General features: G+C 33.4%; 2 protein-coding genes across 2 annotated transcripts; one reads left to right on the top strand and one right to left on the bottom strand.

The window, feature by feature from the left end:
- The first annotated feature begins 1,413 nt into the window (after nt 1-1,413).
- Nucleotides 1,414-14,886, top strand: LOC117123590 (protein FAM184A-like). Its single transcript, XM_033269580.1, has 14 exons — nt 1,414-1,787; nt 3,494-4,357; nt 5,027-5,147; nt 5,498-5,679; nt 6,232-6,438; nt 6,549-6,833; nt 7,355-7,476; nt 7,949-8,099; nt 8,711-8,923; nt 9,615-9,896; nt 10,112-10,443; nt 11,064-11,181; nt 11,553-11,657; nt 13,631-14,886. The coding sequence occupies exons 1-14, from the start codon at nt 1,647-1,649 to the stop codon at nt 13,838-13,840; spliced, it is 3,333 nt and encodes a 1,110-aa protein (XP_033125471.1). The 5' UTR covers nt 1,414-1,646; the 3' UTR covers nt 13,841-14,886.
- A 1,144-nt stretch (nt 14,887-16,030) lies between these two features.
- Nucleotides 16,031-25,361, bottom strand: LOC117123688 (cell division cycle protein 23 homolog). Its single transcript, XM_033269702.1, has 14 exons — nt 25,130-25,361; nt 23,477-23,549; nt 22,919-23,056; nt 22,168-22,316; nt 21,341-21,473; nt 20,889-21,066; nt 20,023-20,120; nt 19,534-19,615; nt 19,056-19,220; nt 18,578-18,686; nt 18,267-18,404; nt 17,662-17,743; nt 17,038-17,154; nt 16,031-16,667 (listed from the first exon to the last, which is right to left on the bottom strand). Exons 1-14 carry the CDS (start codon nt 25,258-25,260, stop codon nt 16,479-16,481), a joined length of 1,782 nt encoding a protein of 593 aa, XP_033125593.1. The 5' UTR covers nt 25,261-25,361; the 3' UTR covers nt 16,031-16,478.
- Nucleotides 25,362-26,852: the final 1,491 nt, after the last annotated feature.

Below are 26,852 nucleotides of genomic sequence, written 5' to 3'. Positions count from 1 at the left end.
TGGTCTATATATATTTATTTTTAAAAACTATCTTTCTTTTTTTTTTGTTTTATTTTTATTTTTTTTTTTTTTTTTTTTTTTTTTTTTTTTTTTTTTGCTGCTATGAAATTTAAACGCACATTGAAGAATAGAACTATGACGGAAATCACCCGACACCCGATATGATTTTGGTGCTATTTGTTTTATTTATGGCCTATATCATCTTGCACATTTTGAAACCATCCCCATGCACATTCTCAGGGTTTCATTGTTGTCTTTCATTCATCAATAGGCCTAGGCCTATATGTTGTTTAAATAGGCCTACTTGTTTCCCCACGGGCCTAATTATATTGCCTTGCGGACCAAATTTTGCCTGCGGGCCGCCTTTACAAACCAGAGGTATATAGGTATAAGCCTACATTGTAAAGTATTCATTTGACTTGAAATCTGGGAAACCAATCAAAAAAATAAGTTGTTCATTTTCTTATATTATATAGGCCTACGTTATCTATCAACTCTTAAACCAAAGCAATATATTTTTTTTTTCACAGATTTAGACCCTTATACAATGTAGGCCTACGAAAATAAGTTGGTTGAGTACGGTATTTCATTGTCAGAGTACAGTGCAAAAGATAAATGGTAGTCATATTTTGTGCTTTTTTTAATTTGTACGGAAGGCATTTTCTTATTTTAAGAGCTGGGTGTAAAAGAAGCAGTAGCGGCAAACCAGGATTTGCCTGAGGTGGGGGTCTGTACGGCAAGGCGGCCCTGAAAAGCCGACGCCAGTCTATAGAAAATCTGTGGGAGGCTCGCCAAGTGGGTAACGCCCAAAAAATTGGGCAATCTGTAAAGTGGAGGTTAAAAACGGTATTATTTTTACTATGGAGTTTTTATATCTGATCCTATAGGCCTAACTATATAGTGACAGTTTATATTTATAGCTATTGATATTTGATATACTATTTAAAAGTGTACATTTTATGGGAAATTATCATTCACTACCTATAAAATATGGACCCAAATCAAATCAAATCAAATCAACATTTATTTCTTTCACAATATAACAATAAAAAAATATATAATTTTTAACAAATATCTAAGGTATTATATGTATATACACTATTTTAGTAAATATAATTTAAATTGAAAGAGGCATGTGCCCTGTAAGTAAAATTAATTGGAAACAGATTCCAATTAAAAATTGTGATGGGCTAGCCAGACCCCTGTGTACGTCCCAGAAAAGACCAGTCTCCACATGATTTAAAACCTTGTCCTAGAAAAAAAAAAAACTTAACCAAAGAGAACATTATATTGGATTTACAGTTAATATTAAACGGTATCCCAGCTGCAGGCCCTGCCTGATCGCATTAAGAATATGCCTGCTGCCCTCACTAATGTACCAATTATTTAGCAGCTCCCTTGGCAACGATATACCGCATTTTATTATTATCTACTTACACAAATAGTGCATAATAATCGTGTCAATAATATGAATTAAATTATTATGAGGATGTGAAGCCGTAATAAAAATTATTGAATGTATTTGTATGTGAAAAATCATTATTTATTGCTTTTTGAAGCATGTAATTCAGTTTTGTTTTCAGTCCTTTGATATTCCTCATAATTTACAGTACTGCGGTTAACTTTTCGTCGGCATAATAAACAAGATGGCGACAAAAATGTCTTCCAGTAATTTTTATTCCACTGGAAAGTATGGCTCTGGGGCTGCTACCAGCATCCCAACAACGATGGATGTTACACCGGACCTTCATCTTAAAATGTCCAAGAAAATAGCACAGCTGACAAAGGTGAGAAAATACCGTAGCTGATATCCTGTCTAAGCCTAGCCTAGGTAGGCATTAGGCCTAGGCTTAGGCCTAAGTTAGGCACTAGGCCTAGCCAGCAATACAGTAGGCCCGTAGTAGTAGGCCTAGTACTAGGCTAGGGATTACTGGGCCTAGCATAGACCAAGTAGAGTCAAGGGTGACAGATTATTGCCTCCAAAATCACTGCAGGTAAGATTTAAGGTAAGATACACGAGAACCATTATTATATAGGCCTAGCCTATCTGAACTTCATAAAATACAGTTTATTTTATAGGCCTAGCCTCACGGTCTACCGGTAGGCCTAAGTCAATCGTGACGTCATCAATGCAACTCCCAATGTTATTTTTGCCTATCTCCCCACAGTCCATTTTTTAGGTTCTTGTGCGAAAAAAACCCCCTAATTTTCGTACCGCGATGAAAATTGAATTGTAATTGGAAAATTACTTTCGTATAACAAGATTAATTAGACCCCGAATAATGCTACTTCAAATTCAATATTGATTATGAACAATTAAAGAATTCCTTAAATCAATGAACCCTAATAAACTAAACAAACTGAATGTTTAATAGGAATATTCTAGACCTATTTTAAAGCTAGAGAGGAACAAAATTGGATGTAGACCTATGCTGCTAGGGAGGCCGCCGAGGCCTTCTCCTCCTTCCCTAGGCCGTAGCATGATTTTTACCTGTCTGACTGTATTTTCTCTCGAATGCTTTAGGAAATATTTATTTCTTTAACGAATATATCAAAATAGCATTACGAACAAGTTCTTCTAACACAATACAAATTATTAGTTATTCATTGTATCCGTACTTTACTGCTGATGTGTAGTTAACGCGTACTGCAGGAGCACAAACCAGCATACGCAGGGCTAAATGTAAATATGCACATAGTATACTGATCATATCACTATAGCAACTGATGACTGCTACAACAGTTGGTTATTAAAACTAACATTAAAAGACAGCAATTAGTAGAGCATGCATTGTACACTAATGGAAAATGATTATACTTAGGTTAGATTTAATGCATTCAAAAATTTCCTTCGGCCTTGCAGGCCCTCATTAGATCTAACCTTCGTATAATAATTTTTTTCTATAGTGTACAGTACTATGCAGAGCTCTACTAATTGCTTAATATAGGCATAGGACCTAGTTTAATTTTGATGATGACAATGGAATTTATCTAAGTTTGTAGTAAATTTAAATGTATCTTGTATTGTTTCCTTTTTTAGTGTTCTATTTTTATTATTCTGGTATTTAGTATTCTCATTTTGGGACCACAGAGGAAATAAGTTGCTTTTTGTGCTTTTCTGTGTTTTTACTATTGATTACTTTCAGAATGAATAAGTAAAAACAAAACAAAAAAAAGTACGCTTCATAACCCAGACATAACCCAGTAGTTATTTTTGCAAATTTCTGCCCTGAAAATTCATAACTAAGTCATTTTGGGTATCAAAATATACGGGCAGATCCGTAGTATCCGAGGCAGAGTTACAAAAAAAATTGTGTTCCAAAATTGTTACATCCTCCGCATCACACCTCTTAACCATCATGACTGTCATGCACACTGCTGTAGTTTTTATGCCTGAATGCCAAGTCCCAACAGAATGATTCTTTTTCGATACAGTAAGCCTATTTGTCATTTCAGAAAATTGACAATTGTAAAAATATGTATTTATTTGTAGGTTATATATGCACTGAACACCAAGAATGATGAGCATGAAGCACTCGTTAATCAACTCAAAAGCGCTCATGAGAGTGAATTGCAACAACTCATGGCTGAAACAAAGACCAAGGTGGCAGTGTACAAAAGTAAAGTAAGTGGAGAAACGGAACTCAGAAAGCGTATAGAATCCCTTGAAGCATGCATCCTGGAGCACGAACGACAACGCAAGGAGGCTTTAGAACAGTTTACAGATTACAAGAATCAAGTCATTCAATCAGAAACCAAACTCAAAGCTGAACAATCTCACAAACTGTTAAGTCTTTCCAAAGAGGTTTTAGAAGTTAAAAAAGATTTTGAGGAGCGGTTGAAGTCATTTGAATCTATGAAAGATAGGTTTGAAAAAGACAAAGAAGCATCATTAGAGGAACTACGAAGAGCACATGCTAAGAAAGTAGATGAGTTATTAAAAGCACAACTTCAGGAAAAATCTGGAACTTTAAATGAAAAGAATCAAATAGAAGAGAATTATTCAAAACAAATAGCAGCACTCAATTCCGAGTATGAACGATTAAAAGCTGAAAAAAATAATATGGCTAAAGATTATGAACTGAAAATTCAAAAAGCGCAGGCATTTTATGAAAAGGAAATGGCAGTGATGCGTGGACTGGAGGAAAAAGAACGAGCGAAGCAATTAAAAGAGAATGAAGCACTGTTAAAACGGCAGTTTGGTGAAAAAGAACACAGTTTAAATTTGAAAATTGAGGACGCAAATTCTCAACTCTTGTGTGTAGAAGAAGAGCTTAGCAGTTATAAATCAAGGCTGAACGATGCAGAGCTGGCTTTAAAACAGAATACAGGAGATTCTGAGTACATGACGAAACAGGTGAGAAGACAGTGTTTTGTTCTACTATTCTCATTTTATTAGTATACTTTATATCATCTTCCTTATTTGCTTTGTTTGACCAAACTAACATCATTCGAAAATTCCATTTTATACTTAGTTGTAAACAAATAAAAACTAAATTTTAAATAAAAAATGCACTTATATTACAATAGAGATTATTAATTGTAAACAAGAAAAGATATTTGCATATTGTTATCTGATAAAAAAAAATGTTATTCAACATTTTCTGGTGAATTTTTAGATTAAAAAATTGGTACAATTTCGGCTATTTTTAGGTCATTGAACGTTACTTTATTCATGATCGTTTTTTTAAGTTAGCATCATAGATTCTTCGTATTCATAATGCAGAAACTATGGAAACCTGTATTGACTGTCAAAGTCAGATTTTATTATTGTTTGACTTGTGCTACTGTCTGTTACTATGGATCACAGTATGTATTATGAATATTCATGTCTGATATTTGTAAAGTTTATTATCAAACACAACCATTGTTGTTTTTTAGCTTGCTGGTGATACAAGTTAAACAGCATTGGAGAAGATTGCAATTTATGCAGTTGAAAGACTGTTTAATTACCATATTTATGTTTGATTGAAAACAACTGTCTGTATTACTTCTTTAAATATGAATTTTTATTTTTATCACATAGTTAACCAAATCCAAGGAAGAGCTTGCCAACGCTGTGACAAAACTAAAAGAAATAGAGGTACAGTTGGCGGCATCTAAAGAACGTTGCCAACAACAAGCTGCTGATATGGTGAAGAAATCAAGTAAGAACTTCAAAATAACTAATGTATGATTGTTAATGATACTATTATTCTTGGGACCCAGGGATTTAATTTAAAGAAGAGGATCGTCATAACCACTGTACTCTGCTACTCTCCAAATTATTTTACAAATTAACATATTTTTAGAAGTTTTCTTTCATGTACATATTGTTCTTTCTTTCTGTATTCATTTTCAAATGCCTTACAAAAAAAATATAATCACATAAAATGTGGGGAGCCAGCATCAACCGTTAACCTCCACGGATATTTAAAATATATATGTGGGGTTTTTTTCTTTAATAATCCTTCATTAATTATTTTTAAATGAATTTTAATATTGTTTTTTCCCTAAGGTATGATAGGATCATTACAAGCAACCCAGATGAGTAATGAAGCAACTATCGTAGATCTTCAAACAGAATTGGGCAAACTGAATGACAAGTTAACATGGCTGGAGAAGGAGAGGAAGAATTTAGAGTCAAGTAAACACTCTCTCTCAGAACAACAGTCAGCACAAGTCAGGTCTTTAGAGAAGGTACAATTATTCTTATTTATTGTAAAAAAAAAGACATTGAATGTTATTAAGTTATTTTTACATGTTGTTTATTATTATTATTGAATCTGTAAAAAACGCAAAAAATTATTTGGTTATAAATCCGGGCATTCACTGTGCCTGAGATTCTCTAAAGAACGCAATGCAGGAGCGGAGTTGGATTCGTTGTGCGACAGTCGTACGACCGTTGAACAATGAAGCGAGTGCCCGGCTTAAGGATCATGTAACACGTATCAAAGCAATTCAGTTTTTGCTGATTCAGACCAGTCAATAATACTGTCTAAAAATGTTGAAGGTATTTATAATATATTTATGTATTTGTCTATCCATGATTTTAAAATATTATATTTTACTTCTTGAATTTTTGAACAAGAATTTTGCCATTCACTGGGGATTGCCTTCTGATGTACTCTGCCCAATTCACCAATAAGAACAACCCCACTGTCTTTCTTTGGTGTGTTTCATACCAATGAAATACAATTAAATCCAGGGAACAATTGTATCTTGAATATAATTTGATATTTGATTCTCTAGGCTCTTGAAGATTTATCGATAGAGAAACAGACAATGAAAGAACGCTATGAAAAAGCCCTAGCGACAGCCGAGTCGGGCAGCAAGAATAGCCTAGAAAAAGTAAAGAAAGATTTTGAAAATCAACTTGAAGAGCTCCAAAGAAAACACAAGGATGAAGTCAACAAGAGAGAACAGGAAGCAGAACAGGAATTAAAAAAGCTGAAAGAGGTATGGTTGTGGTATGCTTGTTATTGTAAAGTACGTTGTATTTGTATTCAGTTATTTTTGACTGATAAATTATTATGAATAATGATGTTTTGTTTGTTTACAATGCATAGGAGCTTGAAAGCAAATTAGAAGAAACAGCTTCTCGTCTGACACAAGAGAGAGATGCCATGCTGGCGGAGTTCAAAACGACCAGGGCTACGCTTGATGCTCAGCTGCAGGCATCCGAGAAAGAATGTCAACGATTACAGGCTATAGTGGACCAAGGCGAGCAAGGGTTAGGGTCAGCAAATTCAGAGATTGATACACTCACTAAGGACAATGTAAAGCTGAAAAGTGACCTGGATGCTGCTAAATCTCAACTGAAAAATGCAAGAAACAAGTCTCAGCAGTTACAGGTAATATTACTATTTGAAGCTTGCCAACACAATAGTGCCAGCATTAGTGACCAAAAAATAAAAATTGACTTTTTAATATATTCTTATTCACCACACTATAAGCTTTAAAGTAATAGATCATTCTGACTTACTATAGCCTGAGACAACTATAAGAGATTGGAAACGACCCAAGATTTCCTTTGTTCTTCCATCCTGGCGATTTGTTGTGTGTTGCATGCTCTTGATATGCAAATCCAGTCAACCAAACACTGTTGCAGCCAAGCAAATGCTTACTGCTCATGCTCAGTTGACATCACAAACTAGAGAACAATAGAATCCAGTTGCATTTCCAATCTCCTTGTATAGTTGTCTCAGCTATAGCTAAAGTTGAGAGTAAAAGTATTATTAGGGCTTCTCTGTACTGAAGTATACAATACTGCCAGTACATTCTTATGCTTATTACTGGAAACTTCCATTGCTAGTAAACTATGTAATTGGTTTTTGACCTGGTTAGCTTACATACTTTTTTTCTTTTTCCCTAGACTGAACTTGACCGATTAAGAAAAGTTCATGAAAGCAATTTATTGAAAGCAAGAGAAGACTTGAAAAAACAGCTTGATTCAATGTCTGCAAAACTTGATGAAAAATGGACTGATACCTTGAGGTAAAAAAATTAATTAATCTCCCTTTCTTCATTTGTAACATCTATATTATTATTTCCTAGATTATCTATATTATTTTATTCATTTAATCTTTTCTTTATTTTTTCTTTCATTAGTTGTATCTTTAGCCTTTTTTTTTGCATTTCATGTTTGTTTAGTTTGTTACATTTGCCTAACTTAGCTTACAGTACTATCTCATGCGGTTATATAGTACTGTACGTGATTTAACTATATTCGTGATGAGATAGAAAATTCACAGAAAATGTGGCCATTATACATACTGATAAGCAACAAAAACAGTTGAGGAATGATGAGAGAGGCCTGTACCCAGCATACGAACATAAACAACAAAATTTTGATGATGATATTTTCTTCCGTTTCAATATTTTAACATTGAGATTAGGGAATTATATATATTTGAAATGCTGAGTTATTCAAATATTTCTAATACTGTAATTTTAAACATTTTCAAAGGCGAGAATGTGAGAAACTGAAAGGTGAGCTGATAGAACAGCATGAAGAGGACAAGAAATCTGCCCTTAGTCAGCTGACCTTGATGAAAGGTCAGGAATTAGAAGCCATGAAGGAGGCATGGCAACAGAAGGTTAATGACCTACTACAACAGGTAAGATAAATATCAAATCAATATTTTGATTTAAAAATTCCCTAAAATAGACCATTGTGAACATTGATAAGTCTGGTAAAGTAAAGGTAGGGGTCATTGTGCTGAATTGTGTATGGGCGTGGTCCATGACTGCCCAGCCGCTGTAGAGGTGCTTATAGTAGCTACTGTACACGTTCACATCATTCCACAAGGACGGGGGCTGAAATGAACCATAGCATTGGGGTAACCACCCTAATCTTCCGACAGATTCAGTGGGTTTCTTAAAGTGCACAGGAGCCAGATGCGTACACTGGATCTCCATTTTAAGTCCTTATTTGAGAAGACTTGGTTCTATTAAACGAAACATGGGCGAGGAGAGGCTTGAACCAGCGCTGATGTTATGGCTGTAGTTAGCGGCGCCCCTGCCTTACTGCTCGGCCACTCAACTCAAGATAGTATGGAACAAATTCCATAGAATATCATGTATCAGTTTCTTTTTGTATTGGCACCTAACATGGAGTGTGGTAGATAGATATACAGTACCTTTACACAGGATGTTTATAGTTTCAACAGGCATGGAAGGATGAATAGAAAAGTATGGTTATATTAATCAATGACTTTATTCTTCATAGATAACTTCACTGAAGAATAGTTTGAGCAATAAGTCTGAGTGGGCACTGAAGGAGATCAATACACTGCAAACCAAAGCAGATGCAGAGATTAAAAGACTGGAAGCCAGAAACGAACAGGCTAAAAAGGAATACAAAGAAGAGATGGAGAGGTTGAAGAAGATTTCAGAAGAAGAAAAACAACAAATTGAGAATGATAAATTGATTAGCCTTAAGGTATATGTCAGCTCATTTAATCACAACATACATCCTATGAGCAAATGAATATTATTTGTATAAAATATCAGATAATAGTAGAAGTGGAAGTAATAGTGATATATATATATATATTTTTAATTTACATTATAAGATTTATAGGGGGCATATATCCAGAAAAAATGCTCATGGCACCTTTTCCTAGTCATTGAATACATGCAATACAATACAAACATGCAACCTCCTCTGTTCCCTGGGGAGTATTCCTAGTTATGTGTGTAATCAGCACTCCGAATCATTCACCTCCTACCAGGTATCCATTTATACTCCTGGGTGAAGAGAGGCAAATGCAGATATAGTGTCTTGCCCAATGACACAAGCAGTGTGACGAGCATTGGTCTTCAACCTCTGACCTTCCGATTGAACAGGGGCAGCGCATGGATTTCCACGACGGGAGGGGGGTATCAAAATATGATAATTTAGGGGTTTTTCTCCCCTACTGGGGTGGGCTAGCCTCCCCAACATTGGGGCTGTAGCGCCTCCTCCCCAACCACCCTGTAGCACGGCCACTGCGATTGAAAGTCCAACGCCTTACACGCTGCACAACACGCTTCTACAAATCACACTTTAGTAGATACTTCCACTGACATTGAATATATGCATACAATACTGTAATTGCTGAATGTATCAATTGCTAATGGTCTCTTTTCAGGCAATTGAAGCTGAATTTGAGCAAAGGGTTACAGAGAGGTTGAGCGCACAGGTGGAGGCTAGTCAAGCAGCATTGAGTGAGGCAAAGAAGGAAGCAGAAAATGACAAGCAGTCTGCATTGCATGCTAAGGAGGCTGATCATAAACAAACAACAGAGAAACTGAAGATTGAACTGTCACAACGACACATGTCGGAGATCGATCAGATATCAAAAGCACATAAGCAGCAGATATCAGCAGCGAGGATGGAACTCGAACGAGCTGTGGAATTGAAACAGATGCAAGTGAGTCATAAATCTAGCTGTGTGATTGATTATTAGGTTCAAATGTTCTTCAAATCACAGTTTAAATAGTTAAGGTTTATTTTGGAGGGGGTACTGTGTGCCTTGGTGTGGTGGAACCCACGAAAATAGCTTTAAAAAATGTACTGAAATACTGTTTAACTATTCAAATGTATTCTATATGTATTGGCAAATCTGTCTTTTTTATGGCAAAATAGGATAAGGAGAATAAACTGCGTCTGCAAGAAATGCAAGATGATATCAAATTCAGACAAACCCACATTGAAAACATGCACACCGAGGTGATGGAACTGAAAAATAACATTGAAGAACTCACAAGGACTCTAGACTTCAAAGGCCAGGAGATCCTCAAGGTTAAAAGTAATGCTGATGCCCAGCTCCGGAAGCAGGAACAACAACTTCAAAAGTCCCACCAGAAGGAATTAGATAACATGGAGGCGGAGTATTTGAGGGAAAAGCAAGGAATGCTGACAGAATTCAACCGAGCACAGGAACTCCTCAAAGATAAGATATCAGCTCTTCAGATTAAGTGAGTTTATAATGTTTCGCCAACTACTGGACTTTCTCCTTTCAACTTCAGTATTTTGTATCATTTTTCCCTATCTACAAATTTTTGGGAATACTGTCTCTTCTGACATCACCCTCTGTTTACTGCATCTGTATTACTTATTTAATTACCATCTGCAGTTACTTCACTGTATTATTATTTATTTATTTATTTATTTACAAATATATTTTACATGGATAACATTTTCATAAAAATTATTTTCTAACAAATGGTCCATGAAATAAATATAAATCTAACAATTAGAAATAACAGGAAGAAATATTTTTGGATTTTTTACAATAATTAAATGAATTAATACAATATTTAAATACATTATAATTAAATTTGAATATATATAGAAAAATATAATTATTTTACGTAAAAGACGATTTAATTAAATTTTAATATGAAGATTTATGCAGTATACATTTTAATAGATAATACATTAGTGCAAGTGAATTAAAAAAAATATATATTTTTTGGATTATAACAAACAACATTTTATTATACTTAATATACAGTACAACAGTTTTTCTCTGTTGTTACTCAATAGCCTTTTTACCTATCTTCTTGTATGAATCGTCTTGTATTTCAATCAACAGGCTTGCAGAAGCAGAAGAAAAATACAACAGACGTGATTCTAGGCCGGAAGACCTGGAAGAAATATTTAGGTTGAAGTACAAGCTAACAGAACAAGAGCAACTGATGAGGAAATTTGAGGTACTGTGCAAATTATGTTGGGAAGCTTGTCTATACATATACCTTCTCTCTGTCAGTCGGTGCTAAACTAGATAGGGGTAACCAGTGACATATCTAGCAGTCTCGAAATTGGGTGGGGGTTGATGATTATGTGAGGGGGAGCTCGGTCACAAAAGAAGGTGATATAATGGAGTAACAGTTTGGGACCCATAGGAAGAAACTAGAGGCATTTATACACTTTATCAATCCACCCGTGAAGCCTCTCTCTTCTTACCAGTACCCCCCCCCCCCCCCACCAACCCTCTTTTATGATAATCAACATACTCTTGATTGCCAATTTTTGTGGATAAATTTTTGTTATTATTTTGTTAATTCCTTTCTTTTATAATTAGGAGGAGAAGCGGTACTTCCAAATGGAATTAGTGAATCGTGAAACCAACTTCAATAAAGTCTTCAACTCTAGTCCAAACGTTGGAGTAATAAATCCATTGATGAAAGTAAGTCAATGTTTTTAGTATATTTTTATATTATGTCATGCAAGTATATTTAAAAACAAAGATTTACTAAACTGAGACGTTATCACTGTATTATAAAGTTAAATGTGCAGAATACTACAGTATCGTTATCATTATTCTTTTTTTATTTTCCAGAAAAAGAAAGCTCCGGACAGGTTTGTAAGCGCACCAAATATGGGCATCAACGGAATTAGTGGTAATAACCAACGATTGGTTCCACTTCCTGATTCCCCAGTACATGACGTAAAATTAAATCCAAATCGGCCTCTTCAAGACCCAAGACAAATACAGATGCCGCGCCCTCCAGGGAAATCAAAGAAATTTTTGAATATCTAGAATATAAATGGGTACATTAATTAAATATACAGTATTGTGTTTGATGAAGAATTTTGTTGTCAGACAATGTATTTTAAACTACTGTTTATCCTAAAACCCCAATATGCAAATTGTTTTAGTTATTTTGTATAATGTGCAGAGTGAATGATGTTATGTTACATCAGAGAATTTACTGGATTCTGGTGCATTTGGCCTTGTTCAAAAATACTTTCATATATATTTTAAGTTGTCTGTACCATATGTACATATTCAAGTTTTAAAATGTGCTAATAGATGACAAAAATTTAATAAATTTACTATAGACTTTGTGTGGAACAAATATACTTTGAATATTACACTTGATATGTGTTAAACAATTGTAACTATATAATAGCTAAGGACGGTGCAGTGCAGTGCTGTAATACACTAATTTTAACATACACTTTGGTATAAAGATGTTAATATTTGTAAATATTACCACTATGTATATAAAAAGTTTCTATTGTTAATATTTTATCAAAATGTTAGGAGTTTATATTAGAAGTTGATTATTTCTTAATTTGAATTTTATATTATTTATTATTTTTTCTTCCAAAGGTTAAAATTATAAGGTGTGCATAAACATAATTAAAATTTGGAAAACTTTACTACATTTAAATTATTTAGAAAAATTTAGTATTATTTTATTATAATTGATAAACACCTTGACATCCCTAGATAAATGCCGCTACACAAATGTCTATACTATAGTATTGAAGATTTTTACTTCCATCATAAACTTCTTTTATTAGCAAAAAATGCAATAAAAAATGAAATGCAAAAATAAAATCTGAAGAGTTTTTTGGGTTGTATTAATTTATTATTTCTTTTAAATACTGTAAAACACTATTATTAATGTTTTAATATACATCATAGCGCATTATCATCATAGGGATGGGGAAGGCCAATTTCCTCGACCATAGCATAGAGGGGGCGGTGCCAGGGCAGTCCAGAACACCTCAATCTCAAAAATCTAGGGATTTAAACTCGAAATTGAGAAACTCGTACAAAATTCTCTCACTTAGTCACTGAACAAAGATACTGTATCTGGGTAGTATATTAATCGAAACATTAAAACATTGTTGAGTCTGAGACAAATCTGATAGTACAAGTTATTTATTACTTTATTAACCTGCCATTACAATGTTCATATCTCAGCTGCGATCTGTTATCCTTATGTGTCCAGGGTGGAATGCTATCCATGTTCATAATAATTTTAACACAAAATTGACTATAATCTTTGTGGTGTGATGTCAAAAAGTGCATTGGCAGTCCGTAACGAACAGAAGCAACTACTGAATTTCCCGCAAATATTTGTTTACTGGGAATTGTTCTTCTTGTCTATACCACAGTATAATTAAAAAGAAAATACAAATTGTGTTCACACCTAAAAATCGGGAAAATTACGGTGCATAACAAACAAAAATAATAAGATTGAACTGAAGCGAATTTTTTTAGTATATTTTTATATTATGTCATGCAAGTATATTTAAAAACAAAGATTTACTAAACTGAGACATTATCACTGTATTATAAAGTTAAGTGTGAAGACTAGCAGAATACTACAGTATCGTTATCATCATTCTTTTTTTATTTTCCAGAAAAAGAAAGGCGAAAAAGCTCCAGACAGGTTTGTAAGCGCACCAAATATGGGCATTAACGGAATTAGTGGTAATAACCAACGATTGGTTCCACTTCCTGATTCCCCAGTACATGACGTAAAATTAAATCCAAATCGGCCTCTTCAAGACCCAAGACAAATACAGATGCCACGCCCTCCAGGGAAATCAAAGAAATTTTTGAATATCTAGAATATAACTGATGGGTACATTAATTAAATGTACAGTACTGTGTTTGATAAAGTATTTTAAACTACTGTTTATCCTAAAACCCCAATATGCAAATTGTTTATATCATTAAAATTATTTTGTATAAATGTGCAGAGTGAATGATGTTATGTTACATCAGAGAATTTACTGGATTATGGTGCATTTGGCCTTGTTCAAAAATACTTTCATATATATTTTAAGTTGTCTGTACCATATGTACATATCCAAGTTTTAAAATGTGCTAATAGATGACAAAAATTTAATAGATTTACTATAGACTTTGTGTGGAACAAATATACTTCGAATATCACACTTGATATGTGTTAAACACACGTAACTATATAATAGCTCAATGAAGCAAAGGTAGTTGAGGACGGTGCAGTGAAGTGCTGTAGAAGATGTGCTTTATTTTAATAGAAATGGTACTACAGGAAGTACTGTAATACACTAATTTTAACATATTTACACCTTGGTACAAGCTATGGTATAAAGATGTTAATATTTGTAAATATTACCACTATGTATATAAAATGTTTATATTGTGAATATTTTATCAAAATGTTAGGAGTTTATATTAGAAGTTGATTATTTCTTAATTTGACTTTTATATTATTTATTATTTTTTCTTCCAAAGGTTAAAATTATAAGGTGTGCATAAACATAATTAAAATTTGGAAAAATGTAGTATTATTTTATTATAATAAACACCTTGATATCGCTAGATAAATGCCGCTACACAAATGTCTATACTACAGTATTGAAGATTTTTACTTCCATCATAAACTTCTTATATTAGCAAAAAATTCAATAAAAAGTGAAATGCAAAAATAAAATCTGAAGAGTTTTTTGGGTTGTATTAATTTATTATTTCTTTTAAATACTGTAAAACACTATTATGGATGTTTTAATATACATCATAGCGCATTATCATCATAGGGATGGGGAAGGCCAATTTCCTCGACCATAGCATAGAGGGGGCGGTGCCAGGGCAGTCCAGAACACCTCAATCTAAAAAATCTAGGGATTTAAACTCGAAATTGAGAAACTTAACTCGTACAAAATTCTCTCACTTAGTCACTGAACAAAGATACTGTATCTGGGTAGTATATTAATCGAAACATTAAAACATTGTTGAGTCTGAGACAAATCTGATAGTAAAAGTTATTTATTACTTTATTAGCCTGCCATTACAATGTTCATATCTCAGCTGCGATCTGTTATCCTTATATGTCCAGGATGGAATGCTATCCATGTTCATAATAATTTTAACACAAAATTGACTATAATCTTGTCATACACAGGGGTCTATAACAGACCATTGCTATACCACTGTCTAATCAGTCAGTGGCCTTTATAGCCCGTTTGGAGGAGGCTATAACTCTAAGCATTTATATCTTCAGCAGAGGTGAGCATAAAAAAACAAAGGGCTAAAGTGAATTTTTGATTTGAGACTGGAGGCTGCACAAAACATTAAAAATGATTTTTTGGTGAAAATTTTACATTTTCATTGTGCTTGTAAAATCCTTCATGCACTGCTTTTATACCACTTCATGCTCAGTTTCAATATTACATTTAACAGATGATCAGTGACAGGCCGTAACATCAAAGGGGGTTTTGTAGCCTAAAATAGTAGTATTTTCGCAGACCACAACAAAATTGTTGTCGGGCAGACTGTACTTAGCTGACCTGTGATCTAGAGCAGCGTTCAGCAAACTTTTCACTTCACGGCCTATTTATGATTCCAGGGACCAAGCCACAGCCCAGCCGCGCCAGGGACCAACATACCAAAACCTGGCAAGAACTTGATCATAAAGCCTCCATGTATATACAATATTTTGACATCATTATCTTTTCTCTCAGTGATAAAATTTCATTGTATACAAATTAAATATTATTTTATTTAATAAATAATACCGTACACACCACACCACACCACACCATTGTTAATTGTTTTTTTTTACTGTAGTGATCTTTAAGGACAGGTCTTATATTTATTTTTATCTTTAGCTATGACTCATCCCATCATTCCTCCTTACCGGATTTACTCGATCTTACAGGGTTAATACTTGACGATAACATAGTGTCTAGCTCCCGAGGGGACGTAGACACAAAAACCGCTTATAACTCAAATAGCACGCATCATCTGGCACTTTAGCAGCGTGTAACAATGAAGCGGCTTTATTAAAAACTATTTTCTCCATGATGAAACGTCTCTCTGTTATTATTTCTATTTTTTTTCAATTTCCAGACGGCTTCGCGGCCCTCCAAAAATGTTTTGCGGCCCAAATTTGGGCCACGCACCATAGTTTGCGGAAAATCGATCTAGAGTAATTTGCATAGAGTTTGGATAGTGACACATCCTCTGATTAACATTTAGTCAAAGCATATTTTCCACCTCAGAAAATCCAGCTTAAATATATTTCTATTCAATGATAGTCACCTATAAACTCAGCCAGCATGACATGCCCACAAAATGCCTTATTTGGTATTCAGTACACAGAATTGCCCAACCGATCTGAGTCATGACCAAAGTAATTGGCTACCACCTGTAGTGCCGAGCCTAGTTTCAAGAACACAACTGGATTCCACCTATCACACGCAACGTGAGCAGAGTCAACATTCAAGGTGTGAACATCAGATTCATAGGTGACAGACGGTTACCAAGTGGCGTCTGCTTCTCCTGTAGTGCTGGATTTTGGGTTTGAACCATCGAACCATTTAAGTTATCTCCGCCAGATGGTCCTCCGATGCCGCCTGATTTCTTTTGATTTTCGATTTCTCGCTGAATCTCTTTACCATCTTCTCTAACCTGTAAAAACAGAATTAGACACCAATTTCTTAGTACATGTTTGTATGATTAACCACACTTGCTTTACAAGTGTTACAATAAAATTCAGATTAATTCTATTTAGCATGATTAATAAAACACTATGAAAGTTTGTGGCGGAGTAGCTAGGCTCTGTTTTGGTACATCACCAGTGTTGGACCACCAGAAAACCATGTTTTATACATTTTCAAAATAAAATAATTTATTTAATTTGAAAGAGTATCTAAGTTACTGATAATTAACATGCAATTTACACAACAACAGATTATATTATTATTACTGTAATCTTCCATGTATGTTAGACTGATTTTAAAGCAGCTGTTAACGCATCTAGAGCCCTCTCTCAAATTACCTCATTATATTCACAGCACTTTTGAGCATAGTATGATGCTTCATCAAAAAGACGTCGTTTGAGATAGTAACGCCCAAGGAACACATAAGCCTGGCATTGCTCTTCACTACCAACAGTCTACAAAATAAAATGAAGTTAAGATTGCCATTTTAGTGTAGGAAATAATTTGCAAAATACATACGTACATTACAGCATTTATATATACTGTAGTTCTATTTCATAAAGATCAGAGTGCTTTTCACTTTTTTTTTCACAGTATTTGTTGAACTAATAATTTTAAGACAAAATTTGAAATTAAAATTTATTATTTTGTTTATTTAAGTAAAGTTATTAGCTTTCAATGGTAAATTATAACAGGAAAATGTATTCCTTGCTAATTAACAAAATAAATAACACATCCCTTTGATACATTTACATGAAAAATGCAAAGTTACAGAGAGTATAGCAATTTTGTGGCTTTCGAAAACCAAAAATTAAAAGCATTTTGTTCAATTTTTGAAAACAATTTAAAAATTAAAATCCTGTGCAGTATTACGCAAATGAAAGAAGAATGAGAAGATGAACTTGCACAGGTTCAGAATACTGCAATAACTAATAGTTAAAAAATGATGACAGACAACATACCCCAAATGCTTCAGCTTGTTCTAAGAACTTGTTATAAAAATATGCAGCTTTCTCCTCATCTTCTAACTTCTGTTTCAATAACCTTATAATAAAACATGAAAAAAATAAAACTAAGTTGTAAAAAGGGAAATTAATAGTGGCTAGACATCAATTAATCATTCAATGGGATTGACAGGTATACATATCAATCAATGAATGTGGATAGCAAGCAGCACAACCATATATATAGCTAGATATTACTAGTTCATAAGTCATACTATTATTGATATAATACATAACTATGTGTTGATGTTGGCCCTAATAACACATTTTAATCTCAACTGTTCAACATCACAATTTTTAAAACCGAAAAAAAAAGAAATGTTATGTCACAATTTGTCTATTTTTTTTAACTTGAACAAACATACTGTACTATACTAAAATTAGTTTTTATATGCTTTTTTATCTTTACTACTTTGTCTGTAAACACTGAATTATTAACATTTTTTAAAACCTGAATAGCAAATAACACAGAAAGAAAAACATTAACTATGCACGCTGTCCATCAAAGCACCTTATGCGTCCTCATCAAAGAGTATATCAAATGTGAACAATATTGAGCTTACTTGGCTAATCGGAGAACTGCAGTTCCCTCAACATCGCCAACTGAGTAGGCCTTCCAATAGCATTTCTTGGCTTCCTCTACCTTCTCCAAGGCTTCATAACTCTCAGCTAAAGCTACTAACATTCTGGAATCATTTGGCCTGAAAGAGGAATAGCAAAAAAAGAAAACAAACTCTCACATTAATTTTTATAAACAGATTATTAAATATACATTGTAAAATAAATTATAGTAACTTTCTGGTCGCATAAAAAATTTCCTATCGTATACTCCGAGTGACCGCTCTAGTTTGTACTGAGATGGGTCTGATCTCACCTGAGCTGTTGGGCTTGTTTGTAGTAATATATACAGTAAAAAGGCATACGGAGAATCTCGTAGGTCTGCCCCAGTCCATACCAGGCTCGGAAATCTCTTGGATTCACCTCTGGAACACAGAAACAGAGAGTAATTTCATAATATGGATTTTATAATATGTTGAGTTTATTCAGTGATGGATCCAGAATTATGGAAGATGGTGCAGAGTGGCAATTGGGTACATACGATCTGGTGGGGGAGGGGTTATGTCCCCTGGATACTCCAAGGGTTTTTTTTCTGAGGGGTCTTCAAGTTCCCATTTCACTACATCTAGATCCACCACTGTCATGTATTGCTGTATACTGATTTATAATATGAAAGTATATTATTTTACAATAATGATTTATTATTGAGGTTATATTATTAATGTATATAATTATTAGTCATTAAATAATGAAGGAGTTTAGATGCCTATTTTAACCTAATTAAAAAGACTCACCTATGGCCTGTCTATAAGCCTGTATTGCTGCAGAAGAGTTCTTCATTTCCATAAACTCGTGGCCCATCAGAGTCCAAGCCGATAGGTAGTGTGGATTAAGCTTCAGTGCACGCTGGAAGTACAGGACCGCTTTCTCGTGCTGAGAACGCAATGAGTAGTAATTACCTAATAAGGTAAATAAAAAATGCATCAGCAATGGATTAAATTACTTAGCTAAACAGTATAATAACAAAAAATACCATATACAGTATATACTGTATATATTTTTGAGGATTTTCTTTTTAACCAAGATACTTTTTATCCTTCCTGATTTTAAGATCATCCTTGGCAGATTTCTTCAAATGCTGTCATAAAAACCTGGGTGAGGACACTTATTGTGGGATGGCTACAATTTGCAAAAGCCATTAAAAATAATGAACTATTTAAAAACCAACCAAAATACTAAGTCAAGAGTCACTTTAACATCTGATGTACTTACCAATGACACAACAGGTTTCCACTCTGTATTTATCAACTTCACAAACATGATGTGCTAAGTAGGCTAACTCAGCTTTCATTTCCTAAACAAAAAACCAGAAGTGATAAATAATTAATTAATTTTTGAATAATCTCTGTAGAAGATTTAGTGCAAGTCTACATGTCAGGTCTTTACATAATATTTATCAATCTATGATAGGGTTTCAATATTGAGCAAAGTAGCATAGCTCATTTGGCTAATGGTAGTTACTTCTCTATGTACAATGGACAATGAAGAGATTCTTGGGTCTGTGGTTCAATCCCAGCATTGTTCTCAATAAAGATAATAATTCTGGAGACTTCGATAGTGCCAGCCTCCACTATTCAGTGCTTGTTTTCAGCAGGACAGTAAGTTGAAATGTAGGTTAATTAGCACAATGTGATAGTTAAGTGCCATAGTAATTAACTCAAAGAATAATTTAAAATGAATTCTACAGATCAACAGACTTACCCTAACATACAATAAATTGGAGTAAGTGTCCATGTTCTCCAAACGATATGGATCTATCTTCTGAAGATTATCAAATAACTTTAATGCACTTTCAAAATCTGAAAAAAAGGGAATTGGAATGAGGTAGTAACATTAAAAGTTTCATTTCTTTGGGCTTAGCAAATGTTCTTCTAACACTGGCTTTTTATAATATAATTAATACATTTTTGCTGATTACATTAATAGTTAAAATGTCAGTCTCAACACCCCTATGGTCCCTACATTTCAAAATATAATTAACATGAACATGTATGCATGTATGCGTGTATGTGTGTGTGCGTGCGTGCGTGCTTGTGTGCGTGTGTGTGTATGTATGTATGTATATGAATTTAATTTAGTTTGTATATATGCTTGAAAAAATTTGGTAAAGGGACCTACAATCCAAGAAATAGTCAAACTAAACAGAATGGGCAAAACAGTACCAACATCACTGACTGAAACCACTTTTTAGAGATGTTTTGGTTTATATTTTTGAATTAAGAATTTTAAGATTTATGAGATATACTGTATTTATAAGGTGCAAGATTAAAGGAATACCTATGCTAATATTGTAATTAGGTACCCATGACAGCAGATATTTGTTTAGCTTTAGTTTGCTATTTTTTTAGTTTGTGATAAAATAATATGATAATGACAAGTACTAAGAATACATAATAATACATATTTTAACATGTTAGTTTTTAGGAGACTTGATTGAAACAAAATGTATTTCCGATAAACAAGAATTTATGCAAAACTAAAGAATGATACCATGTCTTAGTACACAGAGCTTGTTTAAAAACTACATATGAAAAATTCATGGATAGTAGTACAATAATGGTTGTTACCTCTTAAGTTATGATGAGCAACTGCTATCTGCGACATGATGTAAGTACTCTGACCAAATCCAGCTTCGCTAAGTGCTCGATAACGCTTCAATGATTCCTCGTTTAGTTGAAGTTCTAAGTAGGTGTGTGACAAGAAGAATTCCTTCATCCAGTGGTCAGGTAACGTCAATGAATTTAACTATTAAAAAAAAGTTAAATGTGATATGTTTATCATAAATTAATTTAGCAAAAAACCAATGTGTTCACTTAAAAAATATAATTCGGATTTGCGATGGTATGCAACTTTTAGTGAAATCTCTAACCAGTTTATTCCAGTGTGAGATAAGTGCCTTGACCAAGTAATTTTGATTATTTTATTGTCATTTATATAGCACTGTTTTCTTTAAGGTCACATATAATATGTTAGGTTATATAATAACTTTGATGCTGTTTTCTCTGCTAAAGCTTTTTACCATTTCTTTACTAGACACCATTGAAGACAGCTCAATCCAGGCTCCCCAGTAAAGTGGATTCCTCTGAATCGATTCTGCTAATATAGTCATTGCTTCTTTTTTTAATTCCAGCTTCTTTAAAACTACTCCATAGCTTTGAGAGAAAAGGAGGAAAGATTACCAAGTAAGCTAAGGAACTATGTGAATATTTCAGCATTTAAAAATGCATTAAATACAAATTAGCTAGATAAATATAAACAAAATTTGATAAGATGTTTACCTACCCTAAATTGTTATGTGCATGATGAATAATGTAAATTCTCATTTAAAAATGATGATACTCCTTAATCATTGTATTAGTTTTGTTTTTTTCTTTGTTCTGTTGTATTATGTTTATCATTTAATGGTCCCACATGTAGAGAAATGCTTGTGATGGGATACCCTTTTTTTACATATGAAAAACATGAAATTTAATAGGTAAAAATAATAATTATAATATTATTAATTATATAATAATTTAATATGTGAAATATATTAATTATAATATTATTAACTATATAATAATTTAATATGTGAAATATGTTAAATATAGAAGAAATTGAATTGAATTATGTTGCATGGAACTTGCAATATACTAAAAAGTTAAGTTGCTCAGTGGCCTAGTTAAGTAGTAGGCTTAGATCATTTGGGTCTTTTTTTTTTTATACATAAGAGCAGTAATGGTTATTTTTGTGTACCTATGTTATTTATGTATATTCAAAATGTATTGGGATTAATAGGGAAAATGGTAGGGAAAAGTCTGGATTTGTACTATAATTATATATTATTCCTGTCATGGTGGTACTTACAGATACAGACAAAAACTATCCAACTCTCCTGCATTGTATTTCTTGCCGAGCTCAATCCTTAAGGTTTTTAAAGTCTCATTCTTCGTTGCCTTGTACTCTATCGGGCCCATCTGACCGGCTAACTCGTCATATCGCTGTTTTTCTCCAGCCTGAGATAGAAATGAAAATCTATCAAAGTAAATTTGAAATGGCTGACAAAGCAACATACTACTACCTGACAAAAATATGTATCAGAAGTGAATTTATTTTAGAATATTTATTTTTCAGTTTGATGAAAGTGTGCATTTCATCCATATCCCTTCCAGTGTTCTCCCAATTGGAAACATTTTTGCTGGTAAACTTGTCCATAAAAATTCAGCTATGCACGCAATTTGAGGCATTATCTCTTTTGAGTGGAGTTTATTGACTTGAAAAAACAACTACACATACTGTATACTCATAGTCTAGGTAAAGATTGGAATGATGTTCATTTATTGAAAGAAATGAAGTCTAGACTACCTAGACCTAATCAACGATTTTATTATTTTACTATCTCAAAATTTTTACTGGTTAGCCAGTCATTTTAACCGGTAAAATTGACGGCTAAACCGGCTTCGGGGGGACACTGTCTTCATAAGATAATATATGTTTCACTACAAGTGTAGTTTGTACGTGTCCAGATGGGGATATTGTAAATTATGCAAATGTAAGAGCTGATTCCATGATAAAGGTTTAAGCATAGATGAGCATAAATAATTAGAATCATACTTACTAAATATTTGGCATATACATATATGAAATATGCTTTATGACTGGAGCAATCCTTAACAAAGAAAGCAGCTCGATCATATTCCTTAACATCGAGGTAGGATTTTCCAAGAGTGTACTTGTCAAGTTCCAAAAGAAAATCCTGTAAATGATAAAATTATGAGACTTAAAGTATTTCCAACTATAAAGAAGAGGCCAAATGATGCTTTAATATAAATTAGTACAGTAGTGCAGATCTGATATGTTTAAGATAAATAAGTGGATATTTCTTTCTAAATAGAATTATTCTCAAAGAATTTCATCTAACTTCAACAGCTTATAGATGTGTCTTTTTCTTAAACCAATATAATATCAGTGTGATCAAGGTTAGCCGAGGAGCAACCAAAATGTAGCAAGATAATTACACTACTACTGTACATTGTATCATTTTGGCCTACCAAAAGAAACAACATATCAGTAGAATTAATTTTTATCTTGTAATTATCATCAAAGAGTCCGTTCAAGAAAGCCACAACGGTTATGGTCCACTAAGAAAATCATAAACTTTTAGTACAGTACTAACCTCTGATTCATCACTTTGCATTGGTGCTTCTACCGGCTTTACTCCAGCCAGGGAGTGGCAAAGCTCAGCACACCTAATCAAAGTAAAGCAATAACCTCATTAACAATCAACAATAAAACAATGAAGTACAACATATCTGTTGATTTTTCCTCTGATAATTGTTTACAGAAAAAGTTTGCAAAACAAAGTATAAAAAAAGTTTTGTCTAATTCATAGAATCATCATTAACTTTGTCTTTGCTATGGTTCCAATTTTTTGATTTTGTTAAAAAAAATTATTAAACTTTTATAATTCTTTCAATCCGTTTTTTATTTCATTTTGATGGATTAAAATTTCTCACAATATTTGTGATTTGGATTAAATGTCATTTTCTAGGTGTGAATTTTTATATACTTTTTTATTGGTGCCTATTAATCTTTGTGAATTAATTTTTAATGTAAATATGTCAATATAAATGAATAAATAATTAGAAACTTATATATTTTATTGTAGTTAAAAATTAATAATTAAACCTCATATTTTAACTATTTTGATTGTCATGTTTAATTTTAATTGTTACAATCATTAAAAATCATAAATTTATTTAATTGTATTTTAATTGAATTTGTAAAAGAATTTAAATGAATTAGCTGGTTTTTTTTTACACTTTTGTAATTTTGTATGTTTTTCTATTTTCATAGTCTAATCAATTAAAATTTTGCTTTTGAAATTCTTACTATTTTTGTATAATTCAATCACTGGTTACTTTTGCTTGCAATACATATATTTTGAATTGAATTCGATTATAGCTATCATAGTACTGTTTAATAAATTACTAGAATGCACATTGGCAGTCCATACCAGTGGGGCTCCAGAAATATGCCGTCAAGGGGTTTGATACATCTGACGGAGGGGTCTGAACCAAGTGGTCAACTGGAACCTTTCATGGGGTCCAAGAATAAAAAATCCCTGGTTGGTAAAGTTCAAAGGGACTTTTTTATGGCTTAGTATGGTCCAAATTGCATAGTCACCAACTTTACCAAAAAAAAAAAAAAAAAAAAAATCTAGAATGCATAGGCTACACAAAATCTGTGAAGAAAATAATAATAGGCCTAGTTAATTTTTTTTATATAATTTTAGTTTTTGTTCTATAAATGTTAAAAGGTCACATAGTTTGCACATGATCCCTGGCCTAGCCTTGGCCTATATACCATATTTCCGGAAAAATAAAATATTTAAAAATATCATAGAAAATTAACTAGGTAGTAGCATGAGTTCAATCAAATAAACATTATTTTAATGTTTGAATGTTGTAGAATCTTTGATGCAAGTTACATTTAAATCCAAGCAAGATGTTTTTTTTTCTTAACAATTGTCAATGACATAGTTACCTACCTACATCTAGCCTAGCTAGGCCTAGCCACCTAGGTCCCTACCCTCCCTATTACTAGGCCTAGGATTAAATAGCTTAGCCAGGCTATCTAGCTTAACCTAGAACTAGGCCTAGTTAGGCCCTTGGCCTAGGCCTGTACCAAGCTAGGCCTAGGCCCATATATAGGCTACCACCAGGCCTAGCCTAACCGCCTAAGCCTAGGCCCTACTACCTATAATGCCAAGGTCTAGGCCTAGCTTTACAATAACGTCGACAATTTAAAAATAAGAAAAAGGCCTTGCCATTTAACACTTTGCTGAAGGCTTCGCTGTGAAGACTGATTAATTGAGGTTAGCAGCTCTCGCTTTATTTGTGGGAGGTTAATATCACCAACAGAATTAGTAACACTAACAGGAGTTGGAATTGCCGCCATCTTTAGAGGACGTATTGGATAGAGCACGACCTCAGAGCCTCAGTCATGAGCAATCTTATAACTATCCTAGCCAAAACGCACAAACCAAAACGGCACTGATAGTCAATAATCCAAAACGGCAACACTTTTTAACCAGAACGGCAAATGACAAAAATGGTAATATAAAACGCAATAAACAAAATCGGCAACACAGTTCAGTTTATTTCACGTCATCAAAATATTCTACAAAAATAGATAAAATTTGCACAATACAGGACAAAAAATTACAATAAAAAATTATGCAAGGAGACCTATTATGAAAGTTTTCTTTAAGAAGTAAAGCTTATTTCCTACTAAACATGAAAATATAAAACGATTAAATACGGAAAAATTTAAAATAATAAAAAAACACATTAAATTACAGACAAACTGAGGTTTAACTATTTGTGTCATAAAAGTAAAAAAACGCGCGAAAAAAAACCCCCAACAACAACAGCAACAACAACAACCATAATGATAATAATAATAATAAATAATAATAATAACAATAATAATAATAATAATAATAATAATAATAATAATAATAATAATTTAAAAAAAAATGAGGCTTAACTATTTGAGTCGCAAACACAACGTTCTTGACGTTTGCGAACGTAGTGGTTAGGCCTAGGTATATATAAACAAAAGAACGTTCAGGAACGTGGGCTGAAGTGGTGAGAACTCTCACGCACCCCATGTCTAATCCTGCATCCGCCCCACTGCCCCAGAGAGGAGTTATTTATTTTGAGAATAAGGACCTGTAGATGCCCAGAAATTTCACTCTCATACCTTAAATAAAAATCTTTCCGGTATTTCATATCAATTCGTGCACCCCTCCCCACATCCGCCCCAGCCTCTTGCATAGTCTTAGGTAGAAGTGGTTTGCGCATCGATTGTGGCTTGGAATCCTAACCTTGAGGTCGGGGGTTCGAAACTTTTGCTGTGCAAGTCGCTTGTGTCCTTGGGCAAGGCACTTTATCTACGGTTGTCTCTCCCAGGAGTACAAGTGGGTACCTGCTATGTTCAAGCACAGCCTAACGCTGAATACACCTGCAACATTATGGAATTTCCCCATGGGGCCTGAGTGTGTGTTCCATATGTGCTTGATGGCTTGATCCATTGATCTGGGGGTAATAATGTAAGCGCAGAGGTCTCTACAATTATATGCGCTATATAAGTCGACAATTATTATTATTAAAGGGCATGTTATTTGTTATGCCATTGTTTTTGCCGATTTACTCTATTGGTTGTATGTTTAATAATTAGTATGGTTTTTGTCTAAAATAAAATATTGATTTGAATTGAGTATTGAAATCGTGAATGAAAGCTTCAATTTTTCCTATCATAAACTTTATATACATCATGTAGGCCTAGCCTAATTCAATATATAGCACTCTGAAATCGACTTTATAACGTCTTAGGAATCTCTACAATCAGGTCAGGCTTTCTTGTGAGCAGTAGCGGCGTATCTATGGGGGTGCGCCCCTGCCCCCAAAAAATTACTCGCGAACCCCTCCGCAAAATCACAGTCAAGTAGTTAAAAATAAATTTGCAAATTAGCGCCCCTCAAATGA

The sequence above is a fragment of the Anneissia japonica genome, unplaced genomic scaffold, assembly GCF_011630105.1.
Source record: "Anneissia japonica isolate Jap-2015-1 unplaced genomic scaffold, ASM1163010v1 scaffold287714_len2871179_cov188, whole genome shotgun sequence".
Taxonomy (NCBI): domain Eukaryota; kingdom Metazoa; phylum Echinodermata; class Crinoidea; order Comatulida; family Comatulidae; genus Anneissia; species Anneissia japonica.
This window is presented reverse-complemented; position numbering and strand designations above follow the sequence as displayed.